Source organism: Mesoplodon densirostris, chromosome 1, assembly GCF_025265405.1.
Source record: "Mesoplodon densirostris isolate mMesDen1 chromosome 1, mMesDen1 primary haplotype, whole genome shotgun sequence".
Classification (NCBI taxonomy): Eukaryota; Metazoa; Chordata; class Mammalia; order Artiodactyla; family Ziphiidae; genus Mesoplodon; species Mesoplodon densirostris.
Genome location: NC_082661.1, coordinates 114,686,337 through 114,705,090, shown reverse-complemented (window position 1 = coordinate 114,705,090; position 18,754 = coordinate 114,686,337). Strand labels below are relative to the sequence as shown.

The 18,754-nt window shown below is 45.0% G+C and overlaps 1 protein-coding gene across 4 annotated transcripts in view; it reads right to left on the bottom strand.

Annotated features, from left to right (window-relative positions):
- Nucleotides 1-405: 405 nt before the first annotated feature.
- Nucleotides 406-18,754, bottom strand: part of LGALS8 (galectin 8) — a 29,921-nt gene continuing 11,572 nt past the window's right edge. The window contains exons 3-11 of one of the 4 annotated variants that reach the window (XM_060108243.1): nucleotides 10,033-10,121; nucleotides 8,912-9,122; nucleotides 7,867-7,986; nucleotides 6,985-7,041; nucleotides 6,175-6,201; nucleotides 5,932-6,054; nucleotides 5,358-5,446; nucleotides 4,457-4,622; nucleotides 406-1,670 (exon numbers count right to left, since the gene is read on the bottom strand). In XM_060108243.1, coding sequence (XP_059964226.1) covers nucleotides 1,521-1,670; nucleotides 4,457-4,622; nucleotides 5,358-5,446; nucleotides 5,932-6,054; nucleotides 6,175-6,201; nucleotides 6,985-7,041; nucleotides 7,867-7,986; nucleotides 8,912-9,122; nucleotides 10,033-10,121 — 1,032 coding nt within the window. In that variant the 3' untranslated portion in view covers nucleotides 406-1,520. The remainder of the gene's footprint in view (nucleotides 1,671-4,456; nucleotides 4,623-5,357; nucleotides 5,447-5,931; nucleotides 6,055-6,174; nucleotides 6,202-6,984; nucleotides 7,042-7,866; nucleotides 7,987-8,911; nucleotides 9,123-10,032; nucleotides 10,122-18,754) is intronic. The other 3 variants (XM_060108217.1, XM_060108225.1, XM_060108235.1) reach the window with 3 other exon arrangements.

Below are 18,754 nucleotides of genomic sequence, written 5' to 3'. Positions count from 1 at the left end.
CTTCTACAGCTTTCCCAACATCCTCTCCTCCACCAGTGTTTTTTTGTTTGTTTTAGCTTGGCAAGACTGAGCATAATAAATTAATATGAAAAGGTGGAAAAGAATTAAGTGCTAGAAGTTTCTACACTGAGTACTTTTTAAAAGTAAGACTGGTAATAGTATTTCTTCCACTATAGGGATACAGATAATACCTAACCAAAAGCTGTTGTGAAAATATTCCCAAATCCTGGCAGAATTCAGCCCAGTGATTTAATATAAAATGATCTGACTGATCTAGCTTTTTACCTTCCCACTCCCAAGGCTTTGAAATTCCCTGTGACAAGATCTGACCTGTAAGGATTCTACAAAGAACTTCTGCCAACTCACTTCAAAGAATAACAAAAAATTACAGAAATGCAACAACAGTTTAACTTGCTGATACAGGTTTGATTTTAATCACTGAAGGGAGAACAGCGTTTTGATCTCAGTCACTAACGGTGACGGGCTCGTCTTAGAAGAGGAGAGGCAGTGCTGGTCTGCGTGCGGACAAGCAACAGACACACACGGCCTCTCTCTACTTCACTGGTCTCGGATGGGCCTGTTCTATGATCAGTCATCACGTCTAATCTTGGCATTGCTTTGTTACCTGCAAACATTTTACAAATTGAATCCATCTCTCGTCTACCTTAAGCTTTCTATAGAGTATGTGCAGAGGAGACCTCTGAGTCACCCTGAATTCCAATATTCTAAAATAAGCAGTTACTGGTACAGAAGATCAGTGGCCTGGAGACTGACATCAAGTTAATTTCAGCACCATTTGGTTTTGTTCGTTCTGCTTTGTTTTTTGCCTCTATCTTGTGCTGTGTTCAGACCTCATAATGATAATTATTTGGTAATGCTTACAGCTAGAAGAGCTAGCTATTATGCTAAAGAAAACTGCCAGATGTAGGTCAACATCAATCCTCTCAATTACAGGATACGATCAAACACTGGGTATGAAGGGCAGTGCTGGAGGAAGAGTGGTGTCGCCTATAGTGTCCTTAGGTGATGATCTAATAGAATAATTCTTCTAAGTGCCTGGTGAGTTTACGTAGTGCATGGAGGAGAAACAATGGCACAGTGGCAAAGCACGGAAGGTTCTGAGCTGAACAGAACAGGGAACGTACGTGCCCCACTGTGTCCTCCCAGCTCCCAGCACAGTGCTGGCAAAAGGCAAGCGCTCCGTGCAGGGTGGCTACTGTGTTACAGCAGGCTCTTAGTAAACACTTGTTGAATGTGAAGTAGGTTTAAAAAGGAGGCGGCCAGGGTGCAGGAGAGCAGAAAGGCCTATTTTAAGAATGGCTATAAGCTGCTGTTGCCTCAAATGGCCTCACTTTTTGCTTGACGAAGCCTCACTGCGTGACATGGACTGAGGACACCCAGTAGGACTTCAGCTCATTTTAACAACATATATAAACCATATCATGAGAGTAAGATGCATTTTAACAAGGGCAGTGTTACAGAAGTCATGTGTATTTCAGTGTTTGTAGCACACCTGTCAGCTACCAGCTCCTTACTTCCAGTAAGTGGATATCGCCGTCGATTTGCAGCGTGTCGATATGACTCAGGTCTTTAAATCTGTGTCTGTACTCCAGGCTGTGTACACCGTTTACTGCAACCTTGAATTCTCTAACATCACAATAAATTATCATCTGGAAGGAAAGTATACACAACATTAGTGGTGCCCCTGGGCTTAAGAGTTTCCTTCCTGCACACGAACAGGCGTGTCAAAAAGTAAACCATTTGGTTTCCTCTCCCAGCCTGCCACCGCCGACTCCCTGCTGCAGTTTCCAGGACCTGACTAACGTGTATCTGTAGTGGCACTTTCTGCCTTGTCCCACTCCGGGAAGTGACTCTCACGTGCCTGGACCCTCACACTCCCCAGGGCCTGCTGGCTTCCTGTCCTCTGCATGCGCCCTCTCCTGCCCCGTGCTCCTGGGGAAGTGGCAAGCCACCCTCCTCGCCGGCACTTGGGAAGGAGAAAATGGCTGACTGTGACACTCGTTCACAGAAGAGCTGGTTCCCAGTCACAGGCTGGGAACCAAGGGGCTCGGATCCTCACTTTGCTGCCTCAAACTCTAGGGTCTTGGGCAACTCAGACAATATGAAATCTCAGAAGTTTAGGGCACTTGCTAGGGATTGCAGAGCTGCTTGGTGACCCTGATTCCCATCCCAGCTCAGCACCTCGTGTCTGTTTCTCCAAAGCTCTTCAAAGCTCAGTGTTCTATGAACCTGTGAGTTTTGGCAGAGATTCAGTTCAGAGTCCTCACTGGTGTTAGCCCTTCAGAGTTAACTGCTATCCTTTTAAATCGCTCGTACACCTAAACCTCTTACTTCTGCTACCACGTTCCCGGTGCCAGTCTGGCCACTGACTACCATTTGTTTCCCACCCACACTGCACAGGCCAGTTGGGTGAACCCACACTGTGCTCTCCTCGGCACTCCCCACCTCCATCCCCGGAGGCCAGACTGAGGCACAAAATCTGGATCTGCAAAGCAGCCAACTGAGTGTCTTATTTCTTTTGCTAGGACTAGTGGAAATGGCTGCTGGGGGAGATTAGGAAGAGGGAGAAATTCCATGGATAACAGCAATAACTGACACAGATGAAGGTGGCAGGGCTATACAGAGAACTGGGGAAAATAGCCATAACTGGGGATTATATGCCCACAACAATGGTGGAAATCCCAGTTTCAACCAGGTGGAAGGGACCTTTGGTGATAGACATTTAACAAAATCTCAAGAGAACACAAAACACACAGCCTCATGCTCAGAAGGGAAAACAAACTGGCATTAGACGGATGCAGTGGGAAAAGAGTTCTCTAGACTAAGTCAGAGCAAGTGCAGAGCCAGCACCTTATGTTACAAATGGAAGAGAAATGGCAGGCAGCCTAGTGGACACACTGTTGCAAAACAAAGAAAAGAAAAGTACATACATGAAAACGTGGAACACCAAGATCCCTCAACCACCTGAACAGCTCCTAAAAACATGAATTTGATAAAGAGCTCACAGATGAAATTACAAAACCGAAAGATACTTTTTAAATGATTCCAGCTGGAACTAATAAGTGAATCTGAAATGCCAAGGAACAGAAGATACTATTTAAAAGCAGAGCAATGGCTTTAATGCAAAGATCTGAGAATCTCAAATGAAAGCCTATTAAAAAGGCAGGAGTTTAAAGCTATTGGAAAAAAGCTATCTCTACCAAAAAATTGACAACAATGATCCAACATGAGGACAACTACTCTTCCTCCTGAAGTAGAAAACTAACAAAAGGAAAAGATTATTTAAGAGAATGTGTTGTTTTCCTCTTTTATTTTAATACAGTAGTCCCAAACTTGGGCCTCAAGTAGGTCAAAAAACAGGTCACGAGTTTCCAGTCACCAACCACAAGGATCAGCTTCCTGCCGAGCAGCCACCTCTCCCTCCAGTGAACCCACGTCACCCTTCACACCCCGACTGCCGCCTGGTCAGCAACCCCTGTGCTGCCCTTCCCACCTCCAGTGACTTGTCTGTATCATCCCCCAAATCTGGAAAACCCAGATTACCTTTACCCCCACACCTCCTTCTGAATTCCAAACGAGTACCCACCACTTCCAGGGAACCTGTGATGAGCTCGCTCCTGTCTGTCACTCCCCAAACCAGGGCACTGCATTAGACAGGAACTTATGAATAAATATTAATGCCAAGTCACCACCTTCTATTCAGCCTGATGTTCACGCTTCTAACAACTCTGAGGAGTCTTGCGAGCTCCAACGGTCCAGAGCATGTGACAGTTTAAAATGCTGGGGGAGCATGACCGAAATCAGTGACCCTAAATGACCACATGAGCAGTGAGTCACGTAAGCTGGTGAGGGCACCCAGCCGCTACCATGCAGCATCCACATGGCGAGGCTACCCAGAAGCACATCTGGGGAGAGGCTGTGTTAGAATATTTGCATCTCCGGGGGCTCAGGACTACATGCCTTCAAGTCCCGGTGGTCTAAATGTGTCTTTCTTTGAATATATACAAACAGGACTGCCTGGAAGAGAGTACTGCCACCTAAGCTGTGTGTCACCGAGACGATGGATAGCACCGGCAGTCTCGTGGCTCCTACCTCCTCATGACTACTTAGGATTAAACACGCTACTCCCGCCCTGAGACAAGGTTCCTGTTGAAATTCCTATTAACTAATATAGGGCTACACAGAAATGGTCATTATGAAAACAAACGTCAGATAATTCCAACGCAAATAACATGGCACTCGACTGGCTTGGCCGTTTATGCTGATCATCTGCGTTATAAAAGACGGCATTCAAAATCTCCAAATAAACAAAAGCCACACACAATTGCCACATATTAAGTTGGACTCAATTTAAATGGACCATTTATCTTGCATCTTACCCCTGCCCGCAGGATTCTTTTTCCTGTCCTATTTTCAAAAAAGATAATCATCTCACCTCAAAGTACATCCCAGGACTAAAAGGGAAACAGGTAATATTTCTCTCTTCTTCTCCCCAGGACTCCTGAAGAAAAGAATTTCTTACAAATGCTTTAACATTCAGGCGTGGGTTCAGGTGGAGAGCAATATCCTTGGATTTTCCTGATAGTAGATCAACAGCAAAGCTTTTGAGAGAATTTTAAAAAACTAATTAGCCAAGTAGAAGAGAGGAGTCCAGTTTCTGCAATTTCAACAATCAGAATTAAACTGATTACACAAAACATGTACACACAAGGACCCAGGAATGCCGATGAGGTGACATTTAAAATTCCGAGTCAGCATACTGTTGGTATAAGTATGTTATTTGCAAAATAGAAATACGAAGAACTTTAAAAGCCACGTTTAAGGCTACAGGAAGAAATTAAACGGTTAGAGCAAGTGACCCAAAGGATCACGTCTGCTTCAAGAATAGGGTCCTTCCAAGCAGGAAGTCTTTCAGCATTTACAAGTGCCCTGTTCTTCTTCAAAGTGTACTACTTGCTAGGAAATAGCTCTCATTTCAAGCTTTCAGAACTCTGAACACCTCTGGAAAAGGTTCTAAAAGCAGGAATCTTATAAGACCCATGGCAAAAGGAACGAGCCCTAATAAAAGTGATCTGCTCTCACAGAGCTGCCCTGCAGTTCTACAAGGGTGGGCCTCGTGGACAAAAATGCCACCCTCCTGTCTGGCCACAAAAAGCCTAGGTGCCACCAACTACTTGTCAGCAGTCCAACTTCCTCTGGCTTTAACAGTCTCACTTTTCAAATGAAGCTTATGACATTAGCCCGACTTACACCTCACGAGATTGTTGACAGGGTTACAGCTGTAAGAGAGACACGCAGCAGCTGCTGCATTATTACGGCCACTTACTGATACTGACCCTTTGGCGTTTGTATTTACTTCTCCTTTTATGACGACAGTCCGTCCAGGGCCCATTGAGGAGCTCAACCTCGCTACGAATGGCAGAGTCTGCAAAGAAACCCCAGTTAGCATCAGGAAGCCTGCAAAAAGGGATCTTGAGGGAAAACTGCTGAAAGACACTGGGAAATGTTTAAAGGCCGTGAACCCCATGAAGGGACAGACCAAGTCTGCCTTGATCCCAGCTGGGTCCCTGGCTCACAGCAAACACTCCATTTTTCAGACAATGAAATGAATGGATGTGGGGAGGGACCTGACATCCTCTGCCTGAGTGAAATGCCCTCTGAGAAAGTCACCTCGGCTGGCCTGAAGCGTGCGCTGCCTTCAGCCTGGAGGGGAAGCGGCTGAGGTAGGGGGAGTTACAGAAACACACACTAATGGCTCAGGGACCTGACATCCGGTTGACTGATAGCCGTCCAGGACACCAGTGCAAACACAGAGTGGCTGCTTTGGGCTTGTACTGAGGGTAGCGGTTACACATATCAGCTAACTAACACTTAACTTGTTAGAATTAAGAAAATTTTGGCTCTTCAAACCTTTGACAAACAGTCGATAGGTAGTATTTTGGAGCAAGTCAAAGTATGATTGGCCGGCGAACCTTTGCTCTTGGTGTAGACAGTTCTGGGGACGATTTTAGAAATGTCTCCTCTATTACTAGGCTGTAGGAAACAGTTCTGCAATAAGGTATGGAATGAATGAACCTGTCTTCCAAGGCTTCAACTATTCATTTCCTGGGCAATCTTATAAAAGGTTCCACATGTTATAGCAGAAATACTTACAAACTGTGACACGCCAGACTTTTGTACCTATTGGAAGAGAAAGACAAAATAAAGACTTTTGACAGGGAGGAAATACATTTTATAACATGAGCAGTTGGATCTTACTGGCTGTACCTCCCAGGGCCTGGGCTGCTGGTGCCTGCTCCACTCCGGGGGTGGGCGGGGACATGCAGGTGGCCAGTGCTCTCTGACCGAGTGCTTTGGAGCTGCAGAGTGCCACTCAGGCTGGGAATAGACTGACTGTCCTGTTCATCTGAATCCTGTAACCTCCACCACAAGCTGAGCATTTCCCGAAGGCCACATGTGGGCTTCGAACACATTTTCCTTGTTCTTCCCAGGGTGCTCCCCAAATGCTGAGATTCTAGTCTGTCTAGGAATGTGCTGAGATCAGTAAGGCCTCACTTTCTCCACACTAATAATAGCAAAAAATGTCTGAACCACAGTTGTTTCCACAGGGGGAGAAGATACACGTGGAAGTTCATTTGCCCATGCACTGGCTGTGCTCACTGTTTATAAACACCTCCTGACAGCCCTATTCAGCAGTTCAGAGAGTTCTTTGTACAGAAGATTGGTGCGTAGTGGTCAGATCCACTGAGAGTCTAAACAGCAAAACTTACAGCACCCGGCACCCTGAAGTATACGCCTCAATTTTCAAACGATTACTTCCAGCCTATTAATTACTAAAAACTTTAGTTTTCATATTAAAAACATAGTTTTTTTAAAAAAACTCAGCCTGCCTGCCACCTAATTTACATGGCAACTAAAAAAACATTTTTAAACTGGTGGTTCATGAAGAGATTTAATATTTACATTTTCTTCACTTATCTCTGTCCATTCCAGAGTAGATGCTTGGCTACTTCTTAAATCCTGAAGAAAAGTTCAGATTAATATTTAACATCCATCAGAATTCTAAATATAACCTGCTTGACATATCCAAAAAAATTATAAATGGTATTAAACATGAAAATATGACAGAAAATTATGATCCAAAAATGCATGAACATTAGCATCCTTCTCCCCTCTATCAAGCTGGCAAATGTTAAAATCAGAACTAATGTCAAGAAGAATGTGCAGGGGCTTCCCTGGTGGCACAGTGGTTGAGAGTCCGCCTGCCGATGCAGGGGACGCAGGTTCGTGCCCCGGTCCGGGAGGATCCCACATGCCGTGGAGCGGCTGGTCCCATGAGCCATGGCTGCTGGGCCTGCATGTCCAGAGCCTGTGCTCCGCAACGGGAGAGGCCGCAGCAGTGAGAGGCCCGCATACCACAAAAAAAAAAAAAAAAAAAAAAAAGAATGTGAGCAAATGAATACAGATCTTGAGACTACTTTGTTTTACTCTCTTTGGAGGGCAGGTTAGCAATTTCAACCCTAACTTAAAACGCAGGTACCCTTTGACATCCCACTTCTAGGAAACAATCCTAGCGAACTGCTCCACTATGCTCCTGTATCAAGGAAACAACCCCTCTCCAGCTGTAAAGGCTGTTTGTTTTGTTGTTGCTGTTTTGGGTTTTTGTTGGAACCATGCTAGATTTGAGATCCTACGGACAAGCAAGCCCTGGTCAATGATTAGCATCCTACTAGTCTGAAAGATTTACTTCCAAGAAATTAACACACTAACAAGGAACATATTTACACAGTTTTCAAGAAAACATCACCAAAGACCCCCTGCCGCCCCCAATGGAAGGGCACTGACCGAGCTGAAGCTGAAACCCACGGAGTGAATGATAACTTTGCCATAAATGCCCAGGGTGTCAATCTTCTCTAGGCTGATCCTGTGGGCGTAGATCAGGGTATGTTTTCCATTGACAGCCACCTGGACAAATACAGAAGACAGGCCCCCCCCCCCCGCCGAATAAAACAGTTAATAAATGCATTTTAGCGGGTACCAGTGCACGGGGCGCCTCCCTCTCCCGCCAGATGTCAGTACTTGTAGGAGTGTTGGGAAGACACACCGAACACAGTACAGTCTCTGATCTCAAGGAGCTGAAAATCCCATTGGCAGGCAAAAGAAACAGGAAAAAACCAAAGCTCAAGAGCACGGACAAGCATTAAAAAGAACGATACAGACCCAAGTACTCCAATGGCCAGAGGAGGGATGAGGGGAGACAGGAGGTTTAGGGGAGAAGTGCTGGTGGGAGCAGGCTCTGAGGGTCAGTGGGGTCTGCACCTCAGGTGGGGAGTCTCCACCTGAGCCATCAAGTCCTCCGCAGGCTCGCGGGCCAGGGGGTGGAGGCGCCTCAGGACCACACACACCCGAGGGAGCACTGACGACACGCAGCGGGGTTGCTACAAGCTCCTCTGGGTCTAGGATCTCAAGATCCTACATGACTAGGCCGCGGCAGGACGCAACTTTACAAACCCCAACTCCTATGCCGGGATCCCATCTGTCTGTCAGTTCAGACTCCCCAACCCTGCTGGTCCTGCTGCCCGGGGTTACTTTCCCATCCTGAGTGTAAGGCTGTGCCAGGTCAGAAGGAAGCTCAGCCCTGCAAGGCGCAATGAGCTAACAGAAGCCGGCTGCGCTGGCCCCACCCTCCATCGGCACGGCGACCCCGGCAGGGACGCTGGCTGTGCCCCACTCACAGCAAGGTCCCCGATGGGCCCTCCTCTAGAGGAACATGATAAAGGCAAACTCTTCCTCTGGATTTAGAACATGCAAGGGTGAGTTCACTCATGTGAAAAGCTTCCCTCGTGCTTATTCTCACAAATAAGGATCTAACCCGTTCTCCAAAACCTGCCTGGAATTTGTCTTTCAGCACCATGATCACGATCTCAAAAGACTTTTCTTTCTTGAAAGGCATGTCATAGGTGATCTCTTCCCAGCCCCACTTCTCATTTTTCAGAGTGTTGCAGACAATGCAGTTGGCCCTTCTGAACCGTGGATTGAAATGAAAGGCCACGTCTGCTCGAGGTTGCACACTGCTGCCACACTGTAAGTCCACCTGGAACCTGAGGAGGGGAAGAAACACAGGCCACGTGAGGACTCAGGAAGGAAGGCGGCCTCACAGGCCCGGCAGCGCAGAAACGCAGGCCGAGTGACAGCTGACGGATCCTCTGTTCACTCACATGCTTTTGGTGGCGGTCCACCACAAGCACCCACATTGCCCAGTCCCCCCGCAGGTGGGTTCACCCAGGTGCCCCAAGCTCTGCCAATGGGGTAGAAGTGAAGTGTGCAAGGAAAACTCCTGGAAACGGTCTCAAAAGTCAGTTGGCATCTGCCTTCTGTCCACCCCCCACCCCTTCCCCCCAAATAGCACATGGTCCCAGGCAGCTACCCAAACACAACGTGAGGACCAGAGTCCTAGCTTCCAGGAACCATGAGAAAGAGGACCTCACCCTGGGATGGCAGGGTGAGAGCGTGAAGAGGCCCACTCCTCCAGCAGCTCGCTGGCATGCCCTTCAGCCCTCTGGACTGTCCCCTTTAGATGTCACGTTCACATCTTATTTAAACCACTGTTGTTCCGGTATCCACCACATAGAGCCAAGCCCAACTCTAGCTGATACAGCCTCGTCCAGACTTTACCCAAAGCAAGCATTAGATAAAACCACCCAGAACAGGTCTTAAGAGATGGTGTGGGACACTGTAACTAGACTCTGTCCCTGTCATCTGACCACAGTTCCCTTCATTAACCGTATCTCTAATTCTTTATACTAAAATCAGACTTACAGCAACAAAAAATCCAAATAACCTGTATTTCAGTTTTTCATTCCAATTTCCTCAGCACCTTGGCCAGGGGTGCTATAAAAGCAAAATCAGGCCTCCAAGTATCCAAATGGTCTCTCCCTCATGATTTTTTTTTGTCCCACAATCACAACAAGTTTATTCTTGTTCTTTTCTCATCTAACAGAATGACTTTACCTGTCTGAGTCACTAGGAACATGCCCACGTAGTACAATCAAAGTTCCAGGCTCCAGCTGCTCAGAAATGGTCCCAACATAGGGGATTATCTAGGAAAAAAAATAATTTTAACAAATGTTCATTTACAAAATCAAAAGACTACATTCTTAAAGGCTGCACATAAATATTACTCAGCCATAAAAAGGAACAAAACTGTGCTATTTGCAGAGACGTGGCTAGACCTAGAGACTGTCATACAGAGTGAAGTAAGTCAGAAAGAGAAAAACAAATGTATAGTATCGCTTATATGTGGAATCTAGAAAAACAATACAGATGAACTCATTTGCAAAGCAGAAATAGAGACACAGACGTAGAGAACAGACATATGGATACCAGGGGGAAAGCGGGGGTGGGATGAATTGGGACGAGGGGATTGACACATATACACTACTCTGTATAAAATAGATAACTAATGAGAACCTACTGTATAGCACAGGGAATTCTACTCAGTGCTCTGTGGTGACCTAAATGGGAAGGAAATCCAAAAAGGAGGAGATATATGTATATGTATAACTGATTCACTTTGCTGTACAGCAGAAACTAACACAACATTGTAAAGCAACTATACTCCAATAAAAATTAAAAAAAAAAAAAAAGGCTGCACACAAGTCTGCTCAGACCCTAGCATTTTCCAGGTCCTCCTCACCATTCAAACAGCTACACCAGAACAACAACAGGCTAGGAGACTTGCAACACCTGCACACCACTCTGAGTTCTTTAGGAAAAGACACATATTATTCACAGTACTTTTTATGTGGCTGAGGGTTCTGTGAAATGCCATGCCCCACCCCTCCGTCTTTCCTGAAGTTCCACTGACCCCAACAGCAGGATCCAGAAGAGACCAGGCCCTAGGCCAGTGCTGACAGAGATAATGACAAGCACTTACTGCCTGCAGAGGGTGCTCCAAATTCCGCCACTCTGCTGCAACTGTGGTTGCGTGCCTCGCCTTCCCCGCTGGGCTTCCAAGCTGCACCCCACAGGGCACTGCCAGGAACCAGAGACCTGCATGATCTGATGGACGCGCTATGGGTGCCTGTGGATCTCTCAAGACACAGCACCTCCATACCCTGCCTGGGGCAGGGTGCAGGCCTGGGACCCGACTGGTGGTCCCACACAGGATTCGGGCCTCCCCCTCTCCCCCTTCTCACCTGGAAGCCAGCCTCTTTGTCTGGGGCCTGACATGATCAGATCTTGTCACTCCCCTCCCCCAGATGCTCCACCCTCCCCCAGATGCTCCACCATCCTCCCAGGTGCTCCACCCTCCTCCCAGGTGCTCCACCATCCTCCCAGGCCACTGGCTATGTGGCTGCATCTCCTGCACCACAACCACCTCCCTCTTCCCCCTGGGAGCCTCTGACCGCACCAAGCAGGCCAGACACCACCATGCCTTATACCAAGCTCACCCGGGTTACATCTATGCTAAAATTGATCCAAGGTAGCTCTGATTGTCAAGAAGAAAGAAATAAGAGAGGTTGTATAAAAGTAGTTGTAAATCAGTGGCTCATCGGCTGAAAATCTCAGCTCAAGCACAATCTCCTCTGTGGAGCCTTGCTCAGACTCCCTGGGCCAACTGAGTTAGCCGCCCTCTGAGGGTCAATCACGGCACTGTACTCTGTTCATTTGCAAACATATGCCTACACTGCGAGCTGCATGGGGCAGGACTGGGTCATCACCTTTCCACCCCCAGGACAGAGGTCAAGAGATGATCAATAATCACTTGGTGAATGAATGAGCTCTCACCAGCCCAGAAACTGGGCTCTGGCAGGCCTCACATGTAGGCCTCACATGTGCAAAGGAGCAGCAACTAAGTGGCTGCTGAATGGAGTGCTGCTGCCTTAAGCAATAAGACAAGAAATCACCAAATCCAGTTGTCATCTTCTGTCACGGCAACTGCAGAGGGCAGCATGGGGGACATGAACAGAGCTTATCAGACCAAAAAACGAAAAACATAATAGATGTATAGAGCACGGCTACAGCTGCACCTCAGAGTGGATGGTTTTTGTGTATAGAGAATGTGGAAGCAATTACTCCTCTTGGCCACAGCCCAAGAATAAATAGCATGTTCCATTTTGTAAATCTCTTAATAAAATGAGAACAGTTTTTGTAACTTCAGATTTTTTTATATGTTCAACTTGTATTTATGCAGATTATTTAATAACACAAAAATGTCAGTGATATAATTATCGATGAGAAAGTGGCCTACAAAACCCCATACAGTATGGTCTTAACCAAGTTAATAATAAACATTAAAAGGGAAAAAGAAAACACTGTAAAGAAATAAGCCAAAAGGGACCTTCAAGATGGTGGAAGAGTAAGACGCAGAGATCACCTTCCTCCCCACAGATACATCAGAAATACATCTACATGTGGAACTGCTCCTACAGAACACCTACTGAACGCTGGCAGAAGACCTCAGACCTCCCAAAAGGCAAGAAACTCCCCCAGGTACCTGGGTAGGGCAAAAGAAAAAAGAAAAAACAGAGACAAAAGAATAGGGACGGGACCTGCACCAGTGGGAGGGAGCTGTGAAGAAGGAAAGGTTTCCACACACTAGGAAGCCCCTTCATGGGCGGAGACTGCGGGTGGTGGAGCGGGGAGCTTCGGAGCCGTGGAGGAGAGCACAGCAACAGGGGAGCGGAGGGCAAAGCGGAGAGATTCCCGCACAGAGGATCGGTGCCGACCAGCACTCACCAGCCCGAGAGGCTTCTCTGCTCACCCGCCGGGGCGAGCAGGGGCTGGGAGCTGAGGCTCCAGCTTCGGAGGTCGGATCCCAGGGAGAGGACTGGGGTTGGCAGCGTGAACACAGCCTGAAGGGGGCTAGTGCGCCACAGCTAGCCGGGAGGGAGTCCGGGAAAAGGTCTGGAGATGCCGAAGAGGCAAGAGACTTTTTCTTCCCTCTTTGTTTCCTGGTGCGCCAGGAGAAGGGATTATAAGCGCTGCATAAAGGAGCTCCAGAGACGGGCGTGAGCCGCGGCTATCAGCGTGGACCCCCGAGACGGGCATGGGACGCTAAGGCTGCTGCTGCAACCACCAAGAAGCCTGTGAGCAAGCACAGGTCACTATCCACACGGCCCTTCCCAGGAGCCTGTGCAGCCCGCCACTGCCAGGGTCACGTGATCCAGGGACAACTTCCCTGGGAGAGCGCACGGCGCGCCTCAGGCTGGTGCAACATCACACTGGCCTCTGCCGCCACAGGCTCGCCCCACATCTGTACCCCTCCCTTCCCCCGGCCTGAGTGAGCCAGAGCCCCCGAAGCAGCTGTTCCTTTAACCCCGTCCTGTGTGAGTGACGAACAGATGCCCTCAGGCGACCTACACGCAGAGGCAGGTCCAAATCCAAAGCTGAACCCCGGGAGCTGTGCAAAAAAGAAGAGAAAGGGGTATTTCTCTCAGCAGCCTCAGGAGCAGCAGATTAAATCTCCACAATCAACTTGATGTGCCCTGCATCTGTGGAATACCTGAATAGACAACAAATCATCCCAAATTGAGGAGGTGGACTTTGGGAGCAAAGATATATTATCTTTCCCCCTTTTTCTCTTTTTGTGAGTGTGTATGTGTATGCTTCTGTGTATGATTTTGTCTGTACAGCTTTTGCTTTCACCATTTGTGCTAGGGTTCTATCCGTCCATTTTTTTGTTTTTTACTTAAAAATTTTTTTCTTAATAATTATTTTTTATTTTAATAACTTTATTTTATCCTCTTTCTTTCTTTCTATTTTTTCTCCCTTTTATTCTAAGCCGCGTGGATGACAGGCACTTGGCGCTGCAGCCAGGAGTCAGTGCTGTGCCTCTGAGGTAGGAGAGCCAAATTCAGGACACTGGTCCACAAGAGGTTTCCCAGCTCCACGTAATATCAAACAGCGAAAATCTCCCAGAGATCTCCGTCTCAACGCCAAGACCCAGCTTCGCTCAACGACCGGCAAGCTACAGTGCTGGACACCCTATGCCAAACAACTAGCAAGACAGGAACATAGCTCCATCCATTAGCAGAGAGGCTGCCTAAAATCATAATAAGGCCACAGACACCCCAAAACGCACCACCACACTTAGACCTGCCCACCAGAAAGACAAGAACCAGCCTCATCCACCAGAACACAGGCACTAGTCCCCTCCACCAGGAAGCCTACACAACCCACTGAACCAACCTTAGCCACTTGGGACAGACACCAAAAACAACGGGAACTATGAACCTGCAGCCTGTGAAAAGGAGACCCCAAACACAGTAAGCTAGGCAAAATGAGAAGACAGAAAAACACACAGCAGATGAAGGAGCAAGGTAAAAATCCACCAGACCTAATAAATGAAGAGGAAATAGGCAGTCTACCTGAAAAAGAATTCACAATAATGATAGTAAAGATGATCCAAAATCTTGGAAATAGAATAGAGAAAATACAAGAAGTGTTTAACAAGGACCTAGAAGAACTAAAGAGCAAACAAACAATGATGAACAACACAATAAATGAAATTAAAAATTCTCTAGAAGGGATCAATAGCAGAATAACTGAGGCAGAAGAACGGATAAGTGACCTGGAAGATAAAATAGTGGAAATAACTACTGCAGAGCAGAAGAAAGAAAAAAGAATAAAAAGAACTGAGGACAGTCTCACAGACCTCTGGGACAACCTTAAACGCACCAACATTCGAATTATAGGAGTCCCAGAAGAAGAAGAGAAAAAGAAAGGGACTGAGAAAATATTTGAAGAGATTATAGTTGAAAACTTCCCTAATATGGGAAAGGAAATAGTTAATCAAGTCCAGGAAGCAGAGAGTCCTATACAGGATAAATCCAAGGAGAAACATGGCAAGACGCATATTAATTGAACTATCAAAAATAAAATACAAAGAAAACATATTAAAAGCAGCAAGGAAAAAACAACAAATAACACACAAGGGAATCACCATAAGGTTAACAGCTGATCTTTCAGCAGAAACTCTGCAAGCCAGAAGGGAGTGGCAGGACATATTTAAAGTGATGAAGGAGAAAAACCTACAACCAAGATTACTCTACCCAGCAAGGATCTCATTCAGGTTTCATGGAGAAATTAAAACCTTTACAGACAAGCAAAAGCTGAGAGAGTTCAGCACCACCAAACCAGCTTTACAACAAATGCGAAAGAAACTTCTCTAGGCAGGAAACACAAGAGAAGAAAAAGACCTACAATAACAAACCCAAAACAATTAAGACAATGGGAATAGGAACATACATATCGATAATTACCTTATATGTAAATGGATTAAATGCTCCCACCAAAAGACACAGACTCGCTGAATGGATACAAAAACAAGACCTCTATATATGCTGTCTACAAGAGACCCACTTCAGACCTAGGGACACATACAGACTGAAAGTGAGGGGATGGAAAAAGATATTCCATGCAAATGGAAACCAAAAGAAAGCTGAAGTAGCAATTCTCATATCAGACAAAATAGACTTTAAAATAAAGACTATTACAAGAGACAAAGAAGGACACTACATAATGATCAAGGGATCAATCCAAGAAGAAGATATAACAATTGTAAATATTTATGCACCCAACATAGGAGCACCTCAATACATAAGGCAAATACTAACAGCCATAAAAGGGGAAATCAACAGTAACACACTCATAGTAGGGGGCTTTAACACCCCACTTTCACCAATGGACAGATCATCCAAAATGAAAATAAATAAGGAAACACAAGCTTTAAATGATACATTAAACAAGATGGACTTAATTGATATTTATAGGACATTCCATCCAAAAACAACAGAATACACATTCTTCTCAAGTGCTGATGCAACATTCTCCAGGATAGATCATATCTTGGGTCACAAATCAAGCCTTGGTAAATTTAAGAAAACTGAAATCGTATAAAGTATCTTTTCCAACCACAATGCTATGAGACTAGATATCAGTTACAGGAAAAGATCTGTAAAAAATACAAACACATGTAGGCTAAACAATACACTACTTAATAACCAAGTGATCACTGAAGAAATCAAAGAGGAAATAAAATACCTAGAAACAAATGACGATGGAGACACGACAAACCAAAACCTATGGGATGCAGCAAAAGCAGTTCGAAGAGGGAAGTTTATAGCAATACAATCCTACCTTAAGAAACAAATAAACAACCTGAACTTGCACCTAAAGCAATTAGAGAAAGAAGAAGGAAAAAACCCCAAAGTTAGCGGAAGGAAAGAAATCATAAAGATCAGATCAGAAATAAATGAAAAAGAAATGATGGAAACAATAGCAAAGATCAATAAAACTAAAAGCTGGTTCTTTGAGAAGATAAACAAAACTGATAAACCATTAGCCAGACTCATCAAGAAAAAAGGGAGAAGACTCAAATCAACAGAATTAGAAATGAAAAAGGAGAAGAAACAACTGACAGTGCAGGAATGAAAAGGATCATGAGAGATTACTACAAGCAACTCTATGCCAATAAAATGGACAGTAGGATACAACCAGGAAGAAATGGACAAATTCTTAGAAATTCACAACCTGCCGAGACTGAACCAGGAAGAAATAGATAATATGAACAGACCAATCACAAGCACTGAAATTGAAACTGTGATTAAAAATCTTCCATCAAACAAAAGCCCAGGACCAGATGGCTTCACAGGCGAATTCTATCAACCATTTAGAGAAGAGCTAACATCTATCCTTCTCAAACTCTTCCAAAATATAGCAGAGGGAGGAACACTCCCAAACTCATTCTACAAGGCCACCATCACCCTGATACCAAAACCAGACAAAGATGTCACAAAGAAAGAAAACTACAGGCCAATATCACTGATGAACGTAGATGCAAAAATCCTCAACAAAATACTAGAAAACAGAATCCAACAGCATATTAAAAGGATCATACACCATGATCAAGTGGGGTATATTCCAGGAATGCAAGGATTCTTCAATATACACAAATCAATCAATGTGATACACCATATTAAGAAATTGAAGGAAATAAACCATATGATCATCTCCATCAATGCAGAAAAAGCTTTTGACAAAATTCAACACCCATTTATGATTCAAACCCTCCAGAAAGTAGGCATAGAGGGAACTTTCCTCAACATAATAAAGGCCATATATGACAAACCCACAGCCAACATCATCCTCAATGGTGAAAAACTGAAACCATTTCCACTAAGATCAGGAAAAAGACAAGGTTGCCCACTCTCACTCACTATTATTCAACATAGTTTTGGAAGTTCTAGCCACAGCAATCAGAGAAGAAAAAGAAATAAAAGGAATCCAAATTGGAAAAGAAGAAGTAAAGCTGTCACTGTTTGCAGATGACATGATACTATACATAGAGAATCCTAAAGATGCTACCAGAAAACTACTAGAGCTAATCAATGAATTTGGTAAAGTAGCAGGATACAAAATTAATGCATAGAAATCTCTTGCATTCCTATACACTAATGATGAAAACTCTGAAAGTGAAATTAAGAAAACACTCCCATTTACCACTGCAACAAGAAGAATAAAATATCTAGGAAAAAAACTATCTAAGGAGACAAAAGACCTGTATGCAGAAAATTATAAGACACTGATGAAAGAAATTAAAGATGATACAAATAGATGGAGAGAGATACCATGTTCTTGGATTGGAAGAATCAACATTGTGAAAATGACTATACTACCCAAAGCAATCTACAGATTTAATGCAATCCCTTATCAAACTACCAATGGCATTTTTCACAGAACTGGAACAAAAAATTTCACAATTTGTATGGAAACACAAAAGACCCCGAATAGCCAAAGCAATCTGGAGAACGAAAAATGGAGCTGGAGGAATCAGGCTCCCTGACTTCAGACTATACTACCAAGCTACAGTAATCAAGACAGTATGGTACTGGCACAAAAACAGAAATGTAGATCAATGGAACAGGATAGAAAGCCCAGAGATAAACCCACGCACACATGGGCACCTTATCTTTGATAAAGGAGGCAAGAATATACAGTGGAGAAAAGACAGCCTCTTCAATAAGTGGTGCTGGGAAAACTGGACAGGTACATGTAAAAGTATGAAATTAGAACACTCCCTAACACCATACACAAAAATAAACTCAAAATGGATTAAAGACCTAAATGTAAGGCCAGACACTATCAAACTCTTAGAGGAAAACATAGGCAGAACACTCTATGACATAAATCACAGCAAGGTCCTTTTTGACCCACCTCCTAGAGAAATGGAAATAAAAACAAAAATAAACAAATGGGACCTAATGAAACTTAAAAGCCTTTGCACAGCAAAGGAAACCATAAACAAGATGAAAAGACAGCCCTCAGAATGGGAGAAAATATTTGCAAATGAAGCAACTGACAATGGATTAATCTCCAAAATTTACAAGCAGCTCATGCAGCTCAATATCAAAAAAACAAACAACCCAATCCAATAATGGGCAGAAGACCCAAACAGCCATTTCTCCAAAGAAGATATACAGATTGCCAAAAAACACATGAAAGAATGCTCAACATCATTAATCATTAGAGAAATGCAAATCAAAACTACAATGAGGTATCATCTCACACCGGCCATTATCAAAAAATCTAGGGCCTCCCTGGTGGCGCAAGTGGTTGAGAGTCCGCCTGCCGATGCAGGGGATACGGGTTCGTGCCCCGGTCTGGGAGGATCCCATATGCCGCGGAGCGGCTGGGCCCGTGAGCCATGGCCGCTGAGCCTGCGCATCCG